At 42.5% G+C, this 21,811-nt stretch overlaps 1 protein-coding gene across 8 annotated transcripts in view; it reads right to left on the bottom strand.

Moving 5' to 3' along the window:
* ANKS1A (ankyrin repeat and sterile alpha motif domain containing 1A) overlaps positions 1 to 21,811 on the bottom strand; it is a 1,304,293-nt gene that overhangs the window by 716,644 nt on the left and 565,838 nt on the right. For all 8 annotated transcript variants that reach the window (XM_086923222.1, XM_086923220.1, XM_086923226.1 and 5 more), the window contains one exon: positions 921 to 1,022. In XM_086923222.1, the coding sequence (XP_086779348.1) occupies positions 921 to 1,022 (102 nt within the window). The remainder of the gene's footprint in view (positions 1 to 920; positions 1,023 to 21,811) is intronic.

Genomic DNA, 21,811 nt, shown 5'->3' with positions numbered 1-21,811 from the left:
TCAATCCAGTTAGCCTTAACCAAGCACTTCATTTAACTAAGTGCACTTCAATCCTTTTCCTTTCAATACACTTTTGTGATAGTGTCTTTTATTTATTTACTTTGTTCTAAAATTGGATGTTTTTTTATTTTTTTAAATGAAAATAAAATGTAATTTTGTCACTTTTAGCCTCTTAATAAGCTGCAGACCTTTAATTTCATTGAGATAGCCCTCTTTTCTACAGAAAGGTGTTGCATGCGTGTGCAATCATTCATGTTTAAATATATTTTTGTTAGTGCAATCATTCATGTTTAAACATTTTTGTTAAAGTGCTCCAGGTACCGCAAATGGGCTGGACTATTCAGTGCTTATAACTACTGATAAAGATCTCTGTAAGAGAACGTAACTTAATATTCACAGAATAAGAATATGGCTACCTTGTCTTCTACCAGTGCATATTACACCAATCAAACCTGAAGTAGCACCGTGCGGAAATACATTAACAACTATACTTTAGATACTAATATTACAATGCACTATGTCTTAAATGCACCTTTAATAAATACTGCCAAAATGATATATTTATCATAATGGCTCACCACCATCATCCCCATGAGCTAATAAATGAACCTCAGAAGAGTGTGCTTATTTTCAAATCGGCACCCACTTTAACTTACTGCAGATCAGAAAGGGCCTATGAAGCCAGGAATATTAGGGCTAAGTACCACAAGTAGACGAACAGACATTGCATTTTTCGTAATGAAGGCATTCATCCTTTGCTCTATGCGAATAGAAGTTTCATGGGGAGGGAAACAGCTAATAGATTAGTATTTTACCAAAAACCTGAAATATGTTAAAGTGAAGCCGATTGAGGGACAATGCCAGGAAGCGATTATTACATGTACATCATGTCAAAAACTTGTTCGAATTTATACGTGTACCTTGGATAAGCGCAGCGATTTGCTGGCTCTTCTGGGAAGGCACCTCCTTCATGATATCCAGTGATGTGAATCCCCGGTTATCCTTTATATGCACATCAATACCTTCATAAAAACAAGCGAGAGGAAAAAGAGGTGGTCAATTTCAATTACATGTTACACTAGTCTACCCGAATAACAAACAGAATGCAATTTCGCTGCCACACCAAGAGCATATCAACATTCAGAGCATAGCTCCCGGCCCACTTTAAACAGAAACTGATCGTAATCGCTCACCTCTATAATATGTACAAAGAATTATTTTCCGGATATACAAAGACGATCTGTCAATGCAGGAACCACCAGTGAAAAATTCATCATGGAATGGGTTCCTTGGTCACGCCTAGCTTTAAGGTCGCGGCACAAGCAGCTTAAATTGTGTGGTAGATCATTTTACCAATACTTTAGATAATTACATTCAACAATAGTAAAGATATAGTGGGTTTTGGGTCGGCCACCTCCGCTAGTGGCTTTAATGCGTTTTTCAGGGTTACAATTGCTCGGATGGACTATCCATCCAGGCCATTTCATTTTGTGGACGGGTGTACTGTTCAACTTCTGTCTCAACTGGGTTTTGGTGATGGACTCAAGTAGTCATTTTGATAGTGGCTGCAGAAGCAACAAGATGTCTAGTTGGTAAACTGGAGTCAGTGTGTGTTTTGTCACTGACAGAAATACATTTTAATTTTTGATGTATCACTTTTATGCTCAAGAAGTGAGTTCTGCTTGTACGACAAGCTAAACAAATTTACAAATGACATATTAATTTGTTTTATCTCGCTGTAATAACATTTTTGGATTTACAGATTTTTTTTACTCACAAAGATGTGCGCACATACAAGGTTTCTTTCATAAGCATCAAAAATACTGTCCCGTTATCAAAAGTATTATGCAGTATCTTACCGTTTATGTCCTAGAATTCCATTTACAATGTAAACTTAATCGTTAGCTTCCTTTTTTACAATACTTGGTTATGGGTAAACCTTATCTCTTACAATTCAGTCTGATCGATAAGGGAGCACATATCCCAGCTCCCATATTATTCTACACAAGAGGATGCTATTTATTTATTTTTGCGATTTGTAGAGCGCACAAATACCCAGGGGTGTCTCAGCGCTTCAGACTGCAGTGGGTGGATCCTGATAGAGAGCTTATTGATTGAACAACCAGGTTTTTAACATTCTTTTAAATGTAAGCAGAGATTGACAGGATCTGAACTCTAGCGGGACCGTATTCCAAAGTTTAGCCGTGGTGACCACGGATCTTCTATCACCCCAGGAGGCTGTTTTAGTCCGTGGCACCATTAGCTGAAGGGCAGTGGAAGAACGGAGTGCCCTATTGGGTGTGTGAATTTTTAGGTGGTTGATTAGAAATTAAAGTCCGTTGTTGTGAGATGCTTTAAAGGCAATGCAAAGTGTTTTGAACTTTATCCGATTCTTTACTGACAGCCAGTGGTAGTTCTTAATAACATGAGTTGTGTGTTTTAACGTGGGCTTTCCTGAAAAAATTCTGGCTGCTGCGTTCTGAACTGTTTGCAGCTGTATGGTGACCCGCTTTTGGGCGTTTGCGAACAGTCCATTGCAGTAGTCTATGGAAGACATAAGCAAAGTGCTGACTAGAGTTTTTCCAGCGTTCAGGGGAAGAAATGGCAGAAGTTTTTTAATCATGCGTAGTTTGTGGAATGATGCAGATGCCACTGAATCGTCAAATGTAACGCCCAGATTCCTGACCTTGGTTATAATATTTTCCTTCTAGAGCAGCTGGGATTATCTGTCAGAAAGAACTCTAAGCACTTAATACAGGTTCTGTAAGTAAGACAATTGTCGTTTCTGGTGTTCCCAAGTTTGTGGATTTCCAGGGGCTCCTGTGGCAACAATGAATTTCAAACAGCCAATTAATATTGAAAAACTAGATTAATCTGAAAATGGATATTACTACATAAACTTGAGCTTTTTATTTGTAAAACACATTTCCGTGAACAAGGAGTCAAAGATCGAGTTGCAGACAGGAACAATCTCCAAGCCAGGAGAATATTAAGGGAAATATGTACTGAAATGGGTGCTCGAGGATACAATTTGCAAGATCTGAAGGGTCTTGTGAGACTAAGTCTCAGAAGACACCCTAAATTCACTGCTACATACAGTCCCGATTCTCAAAGCTCCATGCGATTCCGCGCTGATGAACCGCATTGAAGCCAGTTCCTGTGTGTTGGGAGTATTTATTTCACTAAGTTAAATGCACTGTCAAATGTGTGAATGGTTTAAGTACTGTAAGCAATAACCATAAAAAGAGGCAAGATCTTGACGTTTTTTCAGAAGAGTAAATGCGTGAGTCATTTAACAAATACAATATTCATGTTAGGATTGGGGAACTGAAATACAAAATGAGTATTTGAGAGAATCACAAAAACATTGTTGCATGAACAAGAAACAGTGTGAAATGCTTGAGAGAAGCCTGATCTACTAATCTGTATGGATCACATTACTGTGCATGGTCCTTAAAGTAGAAGACGAAAATTAAATTTTGAATACCAAATAACGCAACAAATGAGTAAGAGGTTTTAATCACTGCCAGTCACAATAAACAAAGCTCATTCTGTTGGTGGCAATATACTCCCATGAATTATACAGTACTTCATAAGGTCAACATGGTGATGTAGATGCATCTGAAATTTTCTCCCTAAGGTAATTTCGGATTTCCAGGAAATTCAAACCATTACTTCACAAATGCTTTTTCAGAATCCTAATTTTCAACATAGATCTCTGAATTCATAAGATCATTTACACGTTATCTAGAAGAATCAAAAGCTATAAGAAATGGTAAGAACTTTGGCTCTTTACACATTGTAAATAATCACCGTCAAGATTAATCGCTTTTTGTATCCTCTTATGCTATGAGAAAGCTAATAAAAATGCTTTCCGGCAAACCAACGAGGTATAGTGGTTACTGCTGCGTTAAGAAATATTCCCTTTATGGAGATTTGTAAAGTAGCTGCCCCCTCGAGAAACCTTTTTGCAAAATGTTTATGATTTTTTTCTTTGTTTTATTTCACTGCTTTTATTCAGGATGGGCTTTCTATTGTATTTAGGGCTAATGATTAAGAATCTTTTATCTTTTTAGGATGGCCTTTTACATAATGCCATACCACGACAGCCCTCTTCCCCCCTAGGAAGGCCCTTAACAATCTACCGTAAATGAGAAACAAAAAATGCATCATTAGACATCCGTATATTTGTTTCAACCCATTTCAACCGAGCACAGACCTTCATATGTTTACAGTTTATTGAAAATGTGGAATGTCATCGATTACAGGCCTAGGGTAAATACGCCAAGAAATGAACAACATATCTTTAGCTGTGTGCCGGTACAGCCACAAAATAAGATAGTTTGTGTGCCTTTTACAGTATTTCCCTAACCACAGTGGGGAAAAAAGTTCTGTCTGCCTTTACTTGCTTATGTGGTTATTCCGTGCTATAATGCATTGCTTGCATTACTGTAATATATTTAGTACCTTCTCCTAATTTTATAAGAAAGCATGTTGGGATGGGAATGTCCCCTACATGGTGTTAAGTTGAGCACCCTGCACTACTTGCCCGTACTGCAAGAATCTGTTATCCTGTTTTTTGTCGACTGCCTCTCACTAATCCATGGTGCACATATGAAGATCTAGGCCTACCTGAGAATTACTATGGTTTCTGGACTTGTCCTGGTTCTGGAGGAGCGCACCCAGAGAGCCCTCAAAGTGATAAGACGACTACTGTTCAGGCTTTGGGCTTCCTGAGTGTAGGGCTGCAGTGGCAGCATAGAAAGTTTTGTTGTAATTATTTTACATGTATTATGCAAACGAGAGCCTACTGGCCCATTCACCCAAAGTTCGACGGCTAAAGTTGAACCCGGAATCCTAGCACGGAGATCCCATGCGCCTGGACATAAGCAGTGGAGTTGGCATGCAGTGCCTGCGTGAACCAGAGTGACAACGGTCTGCAGATTTAATTTAGGAAGCCCCACGAATGTTAAAAAAACTGAGATGATGATACTTTTCCCAGATAGTTGAAGTGTTTTGCTGACATTCCAGAGACTAGAAGAAGGAAACCCAGATGCTGGAGTGAGTTAATAGGCAGGGGGGCTTCACATAGGAAATTTGAGTAGGTCCTTTCCGATACAGAGGGCTGCTAATAAGTGTTCTGAAAACTGCTATTTGGTGGCTGGCAGGGGTGAATGGTGGGACTGCAATATCTGTGTCGGAGTATGACGCGTCAGGTGTGAAGAGCTCCTCAGAAGGGAAGCAGCCTGATTATACATCTGTGTCCCTACTGTGTGTGCTCCAAACTGGTAACAGCCTTGTTGTGAAGAGCATCACTCAAGACAAAGGACAAGTCTGGAAGACAGCCTGCTAAGGACACATGAAAAGGGAACCAACCTAGACTGGTTCTAGAAAGCATGAATAAAACAGAGAGCAGTTGACATGCTTTTTCTTCTACTTTCAAGTTCTTTCCCCAGAGTACTTGGAGAGCTACTGCAAAACCACCAACTGATGCCTGCCTGGCATGCAAACATCCAGAGGTCAGGAGATTTCATCTGAATTTCGATCTAGAGCAGAATTTGCTTACCTATCTTAGAAACCTAGGAGTACTGCCAGAGAGGGAAGGGGTGTGACGACAACTGAAGGCGGAGTGGACCATTGGCAGAGGCAGTTGATCCTCGTCCTGCGGTCCATCAACCAGAGACTCTGATTGCATGAGTGGCATGATCAGGATAGTCTATCCATCTCTGTATTCATAGGAGGCACAGCATTTTCAAAGCATGCTAACTGGCCCCCCTGTGTTATTCTCGTCCTCGCTGCCAGAGAACATATGTCCAGTGTACCAGATTGGTTGGCCCGACTGAAGCCAGTATAGACCGTTGTGTGCTGGTGACACCAGATGGCAAGAGAACAGAACCAGCGACCTTTGCAGTGCAGCCCCAACTGCTGAGAAGTAAAGATTACAATCCTGTGATACCTGCCCAAGTATTCGCTGTAAGTAGTCTTCTCTGCACTGACCAAAGAGTGCACAGGAGCAAAGCTCTACCCTGAAGAATAAAGCAGTCGTCTGGAGGCACCAATAGCACCTAGCAGAACCAGCACCGAAAGTTCTCGTTGTTCATCGAAGTACTGCCAATATGCCCTCGCATCACACCAAGAATAAGTAATCGCTACCAGAGCCATACATCATAAGCAGGACCGTCAACCAGTCTCCAACCCAGCCCTGGCATGACAGACTCACCGAATATTAGAAACTGGCTTGCTGAATCTTCAAGACTCACCTGTGACAACCAACTGCGAGGTACTAGAAGAAGGCAAATGCTAGAAACACTTACTCCTGCCACTGGCCCTTCAGAGCCTTGCTGTGTGGCCATATCGCAGCAGAACATCCGTGTGTCGTGTACAATAGATACGCCCACTGTAGGTGAATCCACCTCCCATGGGAAAGCGGAACATGGCCCAGCTCTGTACCAGAAGGAAACCGGAATGACACCATCCAGACCAAATAGCCCAGAAGAGACTTTTAGCTAAAATAGGCTTGGAGAAGGGGGGGCATTACATCTAAATATGGCCTATATTACAAGAAACCATAGGACCCCAGGGATAAGGGTGATGGGTAGAGCACCTAAATTTGGACCCCACTTTGAAGCACATGGGTCTCGCTTGCTCCCACGAGTCGTGTACCAAGCATGAATGTAGTGTGCAGCAATGTGCTTCTTGATATAATTCCCCTTGGTATAATAAAGTACTTGTCATTTTCTAAAGAGAAGCACTAGGGCTTGGCAATTATCTTACTAGGTTGCTAGGTGTAGTGTTCAGAGTTGAGCACAAGCACCTCCACACTAACCTCCCTGAGGACCGTTTGGACCGATTGCTTTCATTACCTTTGAGGGTCGAGTGATGAAAGGTTTTTATTTGGCCCAGTCTGCAGAGCTGAAGTAGGCAAGACCCCAAGAGAGTAGCAGCAAAAAAAAAAACTTATGACTTTGTAGCCCTTGCCTGGCCCCTAACTTCCCAAATGAGGTCCAGGGGTGTCAAATTTAAAAAAAGTTCTACTTGATCATAGGCTGGGATGCTTCATAAATCCATTTGTCTCTTTGGTGCTATGCAGCGAGGGACTATTGTGACAGCGTTCTCATTGAATCAATGCTCTGAAAATAGACCTTTTGACTTTGTCAGCAATCTCATTTTAGCAAGGTTTGTATTCTAGCAATGACTGGATTTTTCCAGCTATCCGCAAATGGGTGGGAATATCCTTTTAACCTGTGAGCCTCTTCATTGTTTCTTCTTTTAGGGGTTTTTACCAACTCTTCTCTAATCTCCTACCACAAATGGACAACTTTACTCCTGAGAAGGCAGAAGTAAAACTTTTTCCTGGGTGGAGAAAGCAAGACAGCGGACGCTGTCGAAACGCGTTGGTTTCTATATTGTTTTGCAACCCCCGATGGATTTATGGATTAAATGAAAATGAACACTTGAGAACGCCTATAGCCTGTTTTTTTCCGCGACTCCACCTGCCCCTTGCTGGGGAAACCTGTTGAATTTATAGCGGTCTGGCTCGACCGCAGGAGTAACGCGACCAGAACCAAGCAGCGCCTAACGGAGGAAAAGGGAGCCGCTTTGCTGTAATATATATATATATATATATATATATATATTCACTGAAAAAACCATAGGTTTCGCACCAGTTATAGTTAGGAATTAGCATTTAAAAAACCTATTAAATTCACTGAAAAAACCACTGGTTTCACACCAGTTATAGTTAGCTGAAACTTTTACTGACATAAAGCCAATGAAATTCCACGTTATAGTTAGTTGGACTCACTATAACTTGCGCGTCTGCAATGCACTGCTGATGACGTCACATATTACATCACTCATGACATGGTCAGTGACATCACTCATGACATCACTGATGACAACATCCAGTGAATGTGTGTCTTTCTGAAAAATAAATATGTTTTATATATGTATATGTAAAGGTCGATGGAAGAATAAATGTTTAAATAAGTGTCTTAATGGAAGTTTTTAAAAAAAAAATGATTGGTTAACTGGCTTATTAAGTGTATCTTAGTGAATACATATATTAGCGAGTAATGTTTAAATATTTAAATATATGTATCAGTGTTTCACTTTGTGTATAAGTGGCTGCATGGGTTGGTGAGTAGCTACATGTGTGTGTATATGGGTTATTAGATGTTTTTTTAGTATCAGTATGAGTGTCTGTATGGTTTGGTGGGGGTATTACTTAGCACATAGATGCATCAATGACTGACTCACTGTTTGTATGTGTTTTGAAGACAGCATATGTGCAGGACTGTATGGGTGGATGAGTGTGTATATGTGTATTTTAGTGAGCGAATGACCGTCTCACTAGTGTCTTTATCAGTAACGACATATGTTTAAATCTAGTATATGTGAGTATTGATGTATATAAGTGAGTATATGTGAGAGTGAGAGATTGTAAGAGTTCCTGTTTAACCCTTTCGCTGCGGCGGCTATTCCGCCGCAGCGCTAAAGGGGCGGGGCGGCCGCGCGGCCGCCACATGCTGGTGACAGAACCGCTCAGTCACCAGCTACAGTTGAGCTGTGCTGGTGACGGAGCGGTTCCGTCATGACCCGCCACGCTCATTAAGACTGCCGCGCAGGCGCGAAATCAGCGCCGCCAGGCGCGGCGGCCGGGCCATGACAGAACCGCTCCGTCATCAGCACAGCTCAACTGTAGCTGATGACGGAGCGGTTCCGTCATCAGCAGGGGAGGGGTTAAATAAGTACTTGTTTCTATAAGTGTTTGTTTAAGAAAGTAAGTATGTGTACGTTTCCTTAGAAGTAAGGTGGTTGTATGTGTATAGCTGTATATGCAAATCAATGGATGTTCAATAGTTTATTGCAAAAACAACAAGTGATGGACTGAATGTGGATCAATGTCACACACTCCCCCAGTCAAAAGATCTGGGCCCAAATCCATCGTTTTTTTGCACTCCACACCACCCTGGGTTAGACAATGGCGATATGCAAATCAGCTCTGACCCTGTTGCCCCATGGGAACAGTCCAGTCCGAACTACAAAAGCCATGTCCTTCCCAGAACGGAATCAAGCATCCGAGGACCGGACCGGTTTCGAGGTAACACCTCTCATCAGCCCGGCTAGCTTGACTCCAAGTGGTGTGGAGTGCCTGGGACCCACGTCTGGGCATCCCCAGCGCACTTAGGGCGGCAATTGCAAAAACAACAAGTGATGGACTGAATGTGGATCAATGTCACACACTCCCCCAGTCAAAAGATCTGGGCCCAAATCCATCGTTTTTTTGCACTCCACACCACCCTGGGTTAGACAATGGCGATATGCAAATCAGCTCTGACCCTGTTGCCCCATGGGAACAGTCCAGTCCGAACTACAAAAGCCATGTCCTTCCCAGAACGGAATCAAGCATCCGAGGACCGGACCGGTTTCGAGATAACACCTCTCATCAGCCCGGCTAGCTTGACTCCAAGTGGTGTGGAGTGCCTGGGACCCACGTCTGGGCATCCCCAGCGCACTTAGGGCGGCAATTGCAAAAACTGCTTGATTCCGTTCTGGGAAGGACATGGCTTTTGTAGTTCGGACTGGACTGTTCCCATGGGGCACAGGGTCAGAGCTGATTTGCATATCGCCATTGTCTAACCCAGGGTGGTGTGGAGTGCAAAAAAACGATGGATTTGGGCCCAGATCTTTGGACTGGGGTGAGTGTGTGACATTGATCCACATTCGGTCCATCACCTGTTGTTTTTGCATATTCCGCCCTAAGTGCGCTGGGGATGCCCAGACGTGGGTCCCAGGCACTCCACACCACTGGAGTCAAGCTCGCCGGGCTGATGAGAGGTGTTACCTCGAAACCGGTCCGGTCCTCGGATGCTTGATTCCGTTCTGGGAAGGACATGGCTTTTGTAGTTCGGACTGGACTGTTCCCATGGGGCACAGGGTCAGAGCTGATTTGCATATCGCCATTGTCTAACCCAGGGTGGTGTGGAGTGGAAAAAAACGATGGATTTGGGCCCAGATCTTTGGACTGGGGTGAGTGTGTGACATTGATCCACATTCGGTCCATCACCTGTTGTTTTTGTTCAATAGTTTATTTGCATGTGTGAGTATGTGTGTGAGTAACTTTTGGATGACTGTCGGTGTGTAACAGGATGTATAGGTGTATCACTACATATGATGAGTGAGTATATGTATGAGTGACTATATAGAACTGTTGGTGAATGAGTGGATGTGTATATAGATGGTGGAATTACTGAATTGGTTGTTGTAACTGGTATGGGTAACTCCATTTTTTTGAAAATGTTAGTTTCTATTTTTAAACATATGTTTTAAGGGTTACATAACACTGAAAGGAGGTCAGTCACTGTCACAAGGATGGTGTCATCAGTGATGTCATGAGTGATGTCACTGACCATGTCATGAGTGATGTAATATGTGACGTCATCAGCAGTGCATTGCAGGCGCGCAAGTTATAGTGAGTCCAACTAACTATAAAGTGGAATTTCATTGGTTTTATGTCAGTAAAATTTCCAGCTAACTATAACTGGTGTGAAACCAATGGTTTTTTTCAGTGAATTTAATAGGTTTTATAAATGCTAATTCCTAACTATAACTGGTGTGAAACCTATGGTTTTTTCAGTGAATTTCATAGGTTTTTTAAATAGCAAATGTCTATAGCTATGAAATGTAATATTTTTGAAAATGAATCCTATATTATATTTCTATTTAATTTTTTTTTTAAATGTATATTGTTTTTAAAAAAAAAAATGTTTTGCCCTGGAGCGCTCCCGGTGCGCGCCCCGGTGAGCGCCCCAGAAAGCGTAGTATTTTGAAGCGCCCCGGTGCGCGAACCGGGAAGCGTCCCGTTAGCGCCAATGTCGCGAACGAAAACATGATCATGACGTATCGCGTAGCCGCGTCCGCGTAATACGCATGGCGGAAACGCACCCAAAAGCATCTGATGCATTTACGCGACGCGCCCCGGGGCGCGTACCGTAAGCGCGTCGGGTCATGTGACCTGAAAATAACACTTTTCATGGGTTCATAACAGTTTTGGTTTCATAATGAAGAAACCCCTGGTCATGTGACCTGAAAACAACACTCTTCATTGGTTCAGGACAGTTTTTTTTCCAAATGATGAAAGCCCCCACCTTTTTTCCTTATTCTACCTTTGTGCTTTGAGAGAGGTAGACCTGCAGTTATATCAGTCGAAAATGGCTACATTAGCTGCAGCTTCTGGACCACCACCACCACCACAAGGACCTCCACAACTTCACAGTGGTGGAGATCAAGAACAGGAGGAGGATGAGGAGGAGGAGGAGGAGAGTAGATTTGTCCGAGAGGACAATATTACCTACAAACCTAAAGAGCACATAATCTGGCAATTTTTTTCAATCCCCAACGACAAAAAAAAAGTAAATGCACCTAAGGCAACCTGCTTAATCGGTCATCAGGAGCTGTCAAGGGGGAATCCCAACAAAAAATACTCCTTCGGCAACCACACGATGATCAGACATATGCTTCGAAAGCATCCAAATAACTATGCTAGAGCAGAGGTCAGGGAACTGGCCAGAAACCCTGTCCAATCTTCGGCCAGCACCTCCGAAACTAATGTTTCCACCCCATCGGGACCGGAAGTTAGGGAGATATGCTCCACCATACAAACAAAATTTTCCAATTTTAAAATTGTTTGTATTTTTTGTGGACAAACAATATGCTATGGAGAGCAATGCATCACACTTATTAATCGTGCTTGGGATAACCACAAGTGCCCAAGGAAACATTAATTTGCTCCTGTTGAGCCCTTTAGAATTCCCTGTTTTTTGTTTTTCCCCTTAAAAAAATACAAAAAAAACAAAAAATGTACAGAAAAGCCAAAAAAGAAAAAAATGTTCAAAAAAACAATAAAAAAAATATAAAACAACAAAAAGAATAAAAAAACAGTTCTTTTTATAACTACCTCCAATTTATAAAAAAAGGCTTCATTTTTTTAAAACTGTCATTCTTTTTTCCTCATGGTACGCTCCTCGGTGCGCCCCCGGTGCACGTACCGGGCGCTCCCCCCGCGCAAATTTTTGGTCCCGCTGGACCCTTTTATGGCCCCCACATCAAACCTAGGGGGTCAGGGGGGGGGTCTACCCTGCCCCCTTATGGTCAATTCCCCCTTTTTTTTTGCCACCTCTTGTGTCTCGATCCTACCGAGACACAAGATGGCGGCCGGTCCGGACTGTTTCGAATGTTTACAGACACCCGAGAGCCAATCAGCTTTTTGTGTGCAAGTCGCGTGGCGCGCCCGGTGCGCTCCCCGGGGCGCGTACTGGGGCGCTGCCATAGATACATATATTTTTTTTAACCTAAATTACTCAAAAACCACTGGAGCACATATCTTGAGACATAGCAAAGGCACATCGGTCTACCAGTCCCTACAATTTTGCAAAGTTTGGTGGAAATTCATTCAGCCGTTCGGGCTAAAAGGGAGTTTGACCGCCCTATGGAAATTAACATGGGAAACACGTTTTGGGACCCCCCTTTTATCTCGGCCCCTGCTTGACGAATCCCCCCACATTTTCAGGGAAGGAGCGGAGCGGGCCACGAAGTTTGAGAAATTCGCGACGATTGGTCCTCCGGCGCCAAACTTATTCCCAATAGAATGTTGCGGATTTCCTATGGAAAGTAGATCCTCACTATAACTACCTACTGGCGACCGCCAGTAGTGTGCGTGTGTGTATATGTGTATGTGTATATATATATATATATATATATATATATATATATATATATATATATATATATATATATATATATATATATATATATATATATATATATATATATATATATATATATATATATATATATATATATATATATATATATATATATATATATATATATATATATATATATATATATATATATATATATATATATATATATATATATATATATATATATATATATATATATATATATAGTGTCAGAGTGGTACTAAACCCAAGAAGACTGAGCAGCATTGCCAGCACCCCAAATTCTTTTGAAGAAGGACAACAATCCTGAAATATGAGTCTAAAGATACACAGCACTGGATGCAACAACAATGGTGAATACTTAAGACGTTCAACTGAATTGAAAGTGATCATGCACTAGATTTGAACAATAGCGAGAGTGTTATCCCCGTGCACTCTGTTCTTTACTTTATTTTCCGAATAGTTTGAACTTCTTTTGTTGGCGCAACTTGTGTCACACGGCGTCCATCCGTGTCTTATAAATAATGTGTATGCTGTGGGGAGTGGCCCCTTTCCACTGACAAGTGTGCACTGTAATCAATGAAACATGCTAGTTTCTTCACTAGTTTCCATTTATTTTCTCCAAAGTTATTTCAACGTGTAGATATATAAAAACATCATATATTTTTAACTTCCATGATTATTGTAAACATAATCTTATATGTCACAGTTAATTTCCAGTGGTCAACTAATAACATCCACCCAATGCATTTCGGGTCAACTGAAACTGACCCTTCATCAGGGGTCTGTAAAAAAGGAAACAGGACCAATTAATTCACTGTCCTACTAATCAATATTACAATGCTGATGCTGTACAGTGAAAATGAAGTTTCTATATGATGAAGATTAGCATATAGATTTGGTTTAAGTAACATAACTGACATCAATATGCGCTATTTGTGAAGCCCAAAATGTTCAATTTCACCATCTAAGTCCTATGACGCAAAGATATCAACGAGTGTATAGACTTAAAATAACTCGCACTCATGACATTAAACTTATCCAATATCTCAGTTCATACATTACGTGCAATTGTGCTGTTTAACGCGCCTCTGCACTAGCAGGTTTACTTACGAAGGACCGGAGGGTCTCTGATTTCGGATTTACAAACTTCTCTGTTTCCAAAGGTTGAATTACGCGCCAAATGCTAAAGGTTTACAAAAGCCGAATGTCCGGTCACGTGATCGGCAGAAAAACCAATCAACCGCGACCTAGCACAAATGACACAGCTCATGTGATGGGGTATACGAAGGCTTCGCGGATGTGAAAGTGCTCTACTGCATATTCAATTCCGACAAATGTTACGTTATTGTTGGAAACCAATTTACCCATCCGACTAAAGGATACCAAATTGAACTCAATCACAATAGTACCTGTGATATCACGATTTTTGTTTGTCATCAAATGCCCGTGTGGCAAAGTATACGTGGGACAAACAGAAAGGAAAGTTAAAACGTGTATAACAGAACACAAAAGCAATATAAGACTAATGAACACTAAGTCCACTATAGCATGTCATTGGATGGAAGCTAGACATCAAATTGCTCAACTACGTTTCATGGTATTAGAGAAGATCACACAACGCCGAGACCAGGATCCTGTTAAACAAAGACTGAGATCAGAATACTTTTGGATCAAAAAATTGAACTCCGCCCATCCCATTGGGCTTAATGATCGCATAGAACATTCATGTTTTCTGTAGAATGCAAGCTATTTCAGCATTGACCTTAAACATATTCTGGGCTTGATTAAGCAGTGGTTGTAATGTCATGTATTTACTTTGTATTTATTACGCTTTCGCTATTTTTGTAAAATGTAACCGTGCATGTATACTTTTTTCATTACACTTAGCATCTTCATTTAATATGTAACATTTGTCGTTATTGAATATGCAGTAGAGCACTTTCACACCCGCAAAGCCTTCGTATACCCAATCACATGATCTGTGTCATTTGTGCTAGGTCGCGGTTGATTGGTTTTTCTGCCGATCACGTGACCCGACATTCGGCTTTTTTAAACCTTTAGCATTTGGCGCGCAATTCAACCTTTGGAAACACAGAAGTTTGTGAATCCGCAGTCAGAGACCCTCCGGTCCTTCGTAAGTAAACCCGCTAGTGCCGAGGCGCGTTAAACAGCACAATTGCACGTAATGTATGAACTGAGATATTGGATAAGTTTAATGTCATGAGTGCAAGATATTTTAAGTCAATACACTCGTTGATATCTTTGCGTCATAGGACTGAGATGGTGAAATTGAACATTTTGGGCTTCACAAATAGCGCATATTGATGTCAGTTATGTTACTTAAACCAAATCTAATTGCTAATCTTCATCATATAGAAACTTCATTTTCACTGTACAGCATCAGCATTGTAATATTGATTAGTAGGACAGTGAATTAATTGGTCCGGTTTAATTTTTTACAGACCCCTGACGAAAGGTCAGTTTCAGTTGACCCGAAATGCATTGGGTGGATGTTATTTGTTGACCACTGGAAATTAACTGTGACATATAAGAAGATTATGTTTACAATAATCATGGAAGTTAAAAATATATGAAGTTTTTATTTATCTACACGTTGAAATAACTTTGGAGAAAATAAATGGAAACTAGTGAAGAAACTAGAATGTTTCATTGATTACAGTGCGCACTTGTCAGTGGGAAGGGGCCACTCCCCACAGCGTACACAAGCACTAGATTTACCACAATTCATAGGGTCTAATAGTGTGCTGGTATGCCAGGCAGTGTGCTATCTCCTCATATATACACAAATATTTCTTCACTACGAGGGATGGCGTTCGTCTCTTTCACAAGGAGCACATTGGCACGCAAAATAGTTTCCCTCAGTTCCGGAGACATTATGGCAGAATGTGCTTTTTGAGAATACATTTCTTTTTTGATTTTATCCAATGTTTTTGCCACATCGGTGAGGGCCCTGCAGCTCTCACAACATTGTTTTACAAAAAAGATGTCAAAACAAAACACACGTCAAAACCAAAAGGCTGGCAACCACCACCAGACTAAGTGTCTTTGCCAATCCTCCTCTGTTTTTTGTGTTTCCCATAATCTTGCCAAAACATGTTTTACACTAATTTTCCATTATTAACGCTCTTTAGGAAATATTAGCATGTATCACACACATTTTACTAAGAATGCCTCAAAGAAATGGTAAAGTTAAGCTGAATGATTTTCATCTAGTTACTATTTATTGAAAGCAAAGAATCATCATTCTTGATTTCAGGCTTCTGGGAGTATTTGCACTTAAAGAGGATTCTGGGAGCACTATAGGTAGCTTCAAATTGTTAAACTTTGCCAACCTGTGTACTCATTTTATGCTTAGACCACAGTCAGTAGTGCAAGACAAGCTCAGAGCATTTCCTTACAGCACTCACCTTATTAATAAACACTTTGCATTAAAGACCCATAGATACAAGTTTGAACAGTGTGAACATAAGGATGCACATCTAACCACAACTGTAGTCCATGCTCTTTTATAGGTACATAAAGTGGTACTGTGAACTAGCAGTCAATGAGTTTGTGGTACGAAAATTGGGCCTTCTTGTCCAAAGGCCAAAATAAATATGAAAACGTCATGTCCTTAACCCCAAACAATACGTCCTGGGCGTCGGGCAATAGGAATTGCACATTCCATGGGTCTGACAAAAAACATTAGATACTCTTTGAAAAATAAAGTGACTTTTGTAACAAAAGTATAAACATCTGTTGTGATAAATTCTTCCAGCTATAGCATCTTGATTTAGTTAGGATTAGTTACTTTGGATTCATTAACATCTGCAAAAATATGTTGTACACTTGCTAGCATACTTAAATTAGACTTAAGAGCCCAGTTTAATTCGGCAGAAATTGTGAAACTATGACGCAATAAACAGGTTTTTCACAATGTTAATGTTAATGTTATTTGCATTTTAACGCGCACAGCTGCTCCAGCAAAGGAGCGTCCTGGCGCGGGGAAAGGCGAACACAACACAACACTAGGTCCAGTAACAAAAAGCAAACATTAAAAGCAAGGAACAAAGAGTTTGCAGAATGAGAAATATGTTAAGTAAACAATATTTAAAAAATAATAATAAATAAAAATATAATGTTAACAAAAATATTTCAAATGTCAATACTTTAGAAACGCGTAATCTATATAATGTGTAAGCTAATTACACATACAATTTGGTAAACCTATGGTTAAACCAGAGCAGGAACACATGGCCACTGGTCCAGCAGAAGTGCACAAGACCAGTCACCTAACAGATTTTTAACACTTGATTTCTGCAAAACTGATGCATGCCTCCCTCATCTTCATCCCTGCAGCGAATGCCTCACTTGCTGCTATGTAGTGAAATCGGCTGGTCACAAATCTAATTCCTGTAAGCGCCACATCAGTACTGGTTAATGATAATGCCAGTTCTTAAAGGTCTTCTAAGCCATGGTAAAACGGTTTACTGTTGACTGGTAGATCACCCATAACTCAGACTTAGTGGCACACAGAAAGTTATGTGTAAAAAGCAGAAGGCTCACCCCTGCCTGTCCATTTCCTTGGGAATACATATTGACTGAGCACTCTGGGTGTCTAGTTTTTAGAAATGACTGGGGTTATTTCCTCGAGGTGGAGCCCAGGCCCAAATGCCCAGCTACCTACATAACCTGAATGGGTCAGTTTTCAACGTAAACACTTGAGGTCTCAGCACTGCATTTTAAAGCATTCCCTGTCGTGGGAATCAGACTTACTACACAAGTGGGGTATATATTTTATTGAGGGAGGTGCGGGAACACATAATAGTAGAGCATTTGCTATTAACATAATTTCTCTTGGACATGGCCAAGATGACAGCCGCACCGGGCGCAGTGTAGGGAGCTCCGCAGCCGGCCAGACTTATATCCTACAATTATTTCGAACTAAAGCCATTGTGATCCAGCAGCCGCTCCTTGGCTGTTGGTGCTCGGTAGAAGGTACCTGTTGCTGACGTGATGAAAGGACATGGCAGATACCGCCCTGTGAATGTCCAACTGGTTCCACGGAATCCGCAGTGACTGCAACCACCAACACCAACTCTCCGTGCACGGGAGTGTGCAGTGGAATAAAAGACAGCTGCCAAAGTAAGTGTGCATCCCCTCCAGCCATTGATAGCACCCTGGAGAGCACAGACTAGCTACACTGTGGGCCTATGCACTATCTCTGCTTGGGGCTGTGCTGTGTTGTGAAGACCTGTGAGGACTTGCCGAGCATGGCTTCGCTTCTCCACCTGAACATACCATCAAGTGCTGGCTGCAGGCACCATTGCCTGCACGATCCCTGAGGTGCTCACTAGTGACAGGGGATCCAGCTTCTCCAGCTACTGAGGAGGGGGTAAGAAAACTGCCACCTCCTGGATTCTCCTGGTCATGCCTGTGTCCCCCTTTCGGGCCTGCATTAATCCTCCTGTTACACCAATTGTGTAAGTGATTACTGAGGCCACTGCATGAACTCATGAGCTCCTAGAACTGTTGCATGGCACCACGGAGTGATATTAACCCAATTACCCTCTCATTATGAACGCGGAGTGAGCTACATACATCAATAAGCCATAGAAGTGGTGCTCTACTGAGGGACCTTAATAGTTTTTCCAACTGCGCCACAATGCCCCACATACTGTCTGTTGGCCCCTAACCCTCCGGAGGGGCTCAGCACGTAGATTATCCTACCTCAACTGTTTGGCTTAGCTGGTGCTTCCATCACTGTGCCAGTATCCCAACAGACCTGCAGAGTGCAACAGGGGTGCGCCCGCTTCACCCTGTGGTGCACAAATTCGTGCCTTGATCAGAGGGTTTGTGCCCGAGCACCCTTAGGTGCGACACCCAGTTATCTGCCACGCTCGGCTTGGCTACTCCAGAGCTCGCCCAAACTGGCTGATGATGGAGACGACCAAGGCCACTAAACAGAGACATTGACACTCTCCATACCCACGGACAGGACACTTGAACCCCTCTGTCATCTTAAAAAGACCCTTCAAACTCACTCCACAGAGATTGATAAGGTGCTCTATGCCATTATGGACACAACATCCTCCTTGGAAACCGAAATGGACACGTCTCCCTCAACGATAATTTGTTGGAAGACAGAGTTGAGGAAATGTAAAACACCCTGGCCACGGTAAGGACCTGCAGGAACAACTGAAACACATGGAAAGCGAGGTTGCTAACCTGCATCACAGAGCGGAAGATGCAGAGGGGTGGTAAAGACGCAACAATATCCCCCTGCTGGGCTTTCTTTAACACGTGAAGGGTTCCAGCGTAGAACTATTCCTTGAAAAATGACTGTAAAGACAGTTCTTGAAAGGAATATGCGACTTACCAGTATGCATCTGTTCTTGGCATGTAGGGCTGCTGACATTCATATCTGTGCATAGATCGCCGCCTAGTGTTGGGTCCGGATGATTGCACCTTGTTGTCCTGGAAGAGTCTTCGAAGTATCACGAGATAGGTGACTCCTCCCCTGGACTACAGTGCGCATGGGCATCTTCTTCATCCTCAGATTGTTTTTCGCCATTGTGGCAGAGATGGAGATAGTAAAGTAAGAGATGGCCATGCAAAAGATAATGCTGCAGCTGCAACAGGGAGGAGGGCGGGCGATATGAATGTCAGCAGCCCTACATGCCAAGAACAGATGCATACTGGTAAGTAGTATATTCCGTTCGATGCATGTGGGCTGCTGAATTCATATCTGTGCATATACTGTATAGCATTATCTCCTCTAGCGGTGGCTGCCTGTGCCAGCTGCAGCAGTTTGAAAAAGAGTTTTGAGGACAGCCTGGCCTACAGCAGCTTGCTGCTTCGCTTGCACGTCTACACAGTAGTGTTTTGTGAACGTGTGTATGGTAGTCCATGTGGCTGCTGTACATATGTCTTCAAGAGGAATATTCTCTAGGAAAGCCATGGATGCCCCCATTTTGCGCGTAGAGTGTGCTCTTGGGGCGGCAGTTAAAGTGCGTTTAGCCTTTTGATAACATATTTGAATGCATTTAACAATCCATCTGGCTATTCCTGACTTTGATATGGGATTCCCTTTATGTTGCGGTGAAAAAGCAACAAATAATTGCTTTGTTTTTCTAAATGATTTAGTTCTGTCCACATAATAAAGCACAGCTCTCTTTACATCCAGTAGGTGTAGGGCTCTTTCAGCTACTGACTGTGGATTTTGGAAGAACACTGGCAGTTCTATTGATTGATTAATATGGAAAGTGGATATGACCTTTGGCATAAACTTAGGGTTTGTTCTAAGTATTACCCTGTTAGAATGTATTTGCATGAAGGGTTCTTGAATTGTTAGTGCTTGAAATGAATGAAATGAAATGAAAAAGGATTTATATATCGCATGGCTGCCCTGGAGCGTCCCAGCGCTGTGATTGCAATTAAACAACTGAGAAAAAAACAGAGGGGTAAAAGAGGGGAGAATTAAGGTTATTGCGGGAAGAGGTAGGTCTTCAGTAGCTTCCGGAATTTCATATAGTTCGGTTCAGAGCGCAACTGAGTTGGCAAGGAATTCCACAGGGTTGCTGAAGTGACCGAAAAGTGACGCCCTCCAGAGCGGGCCTTCTTGACTCTCTGGACAGTGGCCAAGTTACCTTGGGAGGAACGCAGGGACCTGTTCGGTTTATAGGGATAGAGCATGGTCTTAAGCATGGGGGGCCCTTTATCCTGCAAAGCTCTGTGAGTAGTACACAGAGACTTGAATTTGATCCTTTCACGGATCGGTAGCCAATGGAGAGCCTTTAGGGCTGGTTTAGCTGATGCTCTTCGAGGGGTGCCTGTCAGAAGTCTTGCTGCAGCGTTTTGTGTACGCTGAAGAATGTTAATAGTGGATTCTGGGGCAGCCAAAAAAAGGGCGTTGCTATAGTCTAATCTGGATAAGATTAGACCTTGAATAAGCAATTCTTGAGATTGTGTGGGAAGTAATGGAAGAATCTTCCTGGCTGAGCGGAGTAGGCCCACATAGGTGCCAGCCGTCTTTTTGGCCTGCGTTATCAAAGAGAGGTCCTGCTCCAGCCAGAAACCCAAGCTTTTGAGTTCTGTCTTGGGTTGAGGAAGGGCTCCCAAACAAAATGGCCACATGGCAATGGGGAGGGATGTAGTTTGGTGACCCAGCAGCATGAGCTCAGTTTTAGAGCCATTTAGTTTGAGTCTTGAGTCACACATCCAGTTATGGATTCCTTCAAGACAGTCATGCAGGTTTCTCAGTTTGTCTCTTTCTAAGGAGAATGAAACAACCATTTGGGTGTCGTCAGCGTATGTGACGGGTTTGATCCCAAAGGGAATGACCACATCCTCCAGGGGGGCCATTTAGATGTTAAATAATGTAGGGCTCAATGAAGAGCCCCGAGGAACCCCACACTGGAGGGGGAAAGATTTGGATCGTACATGCCCTTCACAGACCTGGAATGTTCTGTCCTTGAGGAAGGATGTGGGCCAGCATAGTGCCGTGTCTCTCACTCCTAGGTTGAGGAGTCGCTGGATCAGGATCCCGTGATCTACTGTGTCAAATGCAGCGCTTAGATCCAGGAGGATCAGTAGAGCCGATCCTCCTGAATCCAAGATGCATCTAGCTTCCTCGACCACTTTCAAAAGAGCGGTCTCGGTCGCCTGACCCGGGCGAAAACCTGTTTTTGAGGGGCGAAGAAGATTGTTGGATTCAAGGAAAGCCGACAATTGCTGATTGACGGCCTTCTCTGCAATCTTACTTATACCAGGTAGGAGAGAGATTGGTCGAAGATTAGAAAGGTCTTGAGGGTCTAGTCCTGGTTTATTCTGTAGAGCCTTAACTATTTGATGCTTCCAATTGGGGGGGGGACCACTCCTTGGTTGAATGAGGCATTGATGAGGTTGGTGGCCAGATGTGAGATGGTAGGTCCCACTTGTTTGATGATGTTGATAGGGGCTGGGTCATTAAGTGAACCACTTTTCATGCCTGATAGAGCTTTCAGGAAGTTATCATTGGACAGCTGGTTAAAACTGTCCAGGGTAGGGCCTACGGTTGAGGG

The sequence above is a fragment of the Lissotriton vulgaris genome, chromosome 5 (assembly GCF_964263255.1).
Source record: "Lissotriton vulgaris chromosome 5, aLisVul1.2, whole genome shotgun sequence".
In the NCBI taxonomy this organism is placed as follows: Eukaryota; Metazoa; Chordata; class Amphibia; order Caudata; family Salamandridae; genus Lissotriton; species Lissotriton vulgaris.
This window is presented reverse-complemented; position numbering and strand designations above follow the sequence as displayed.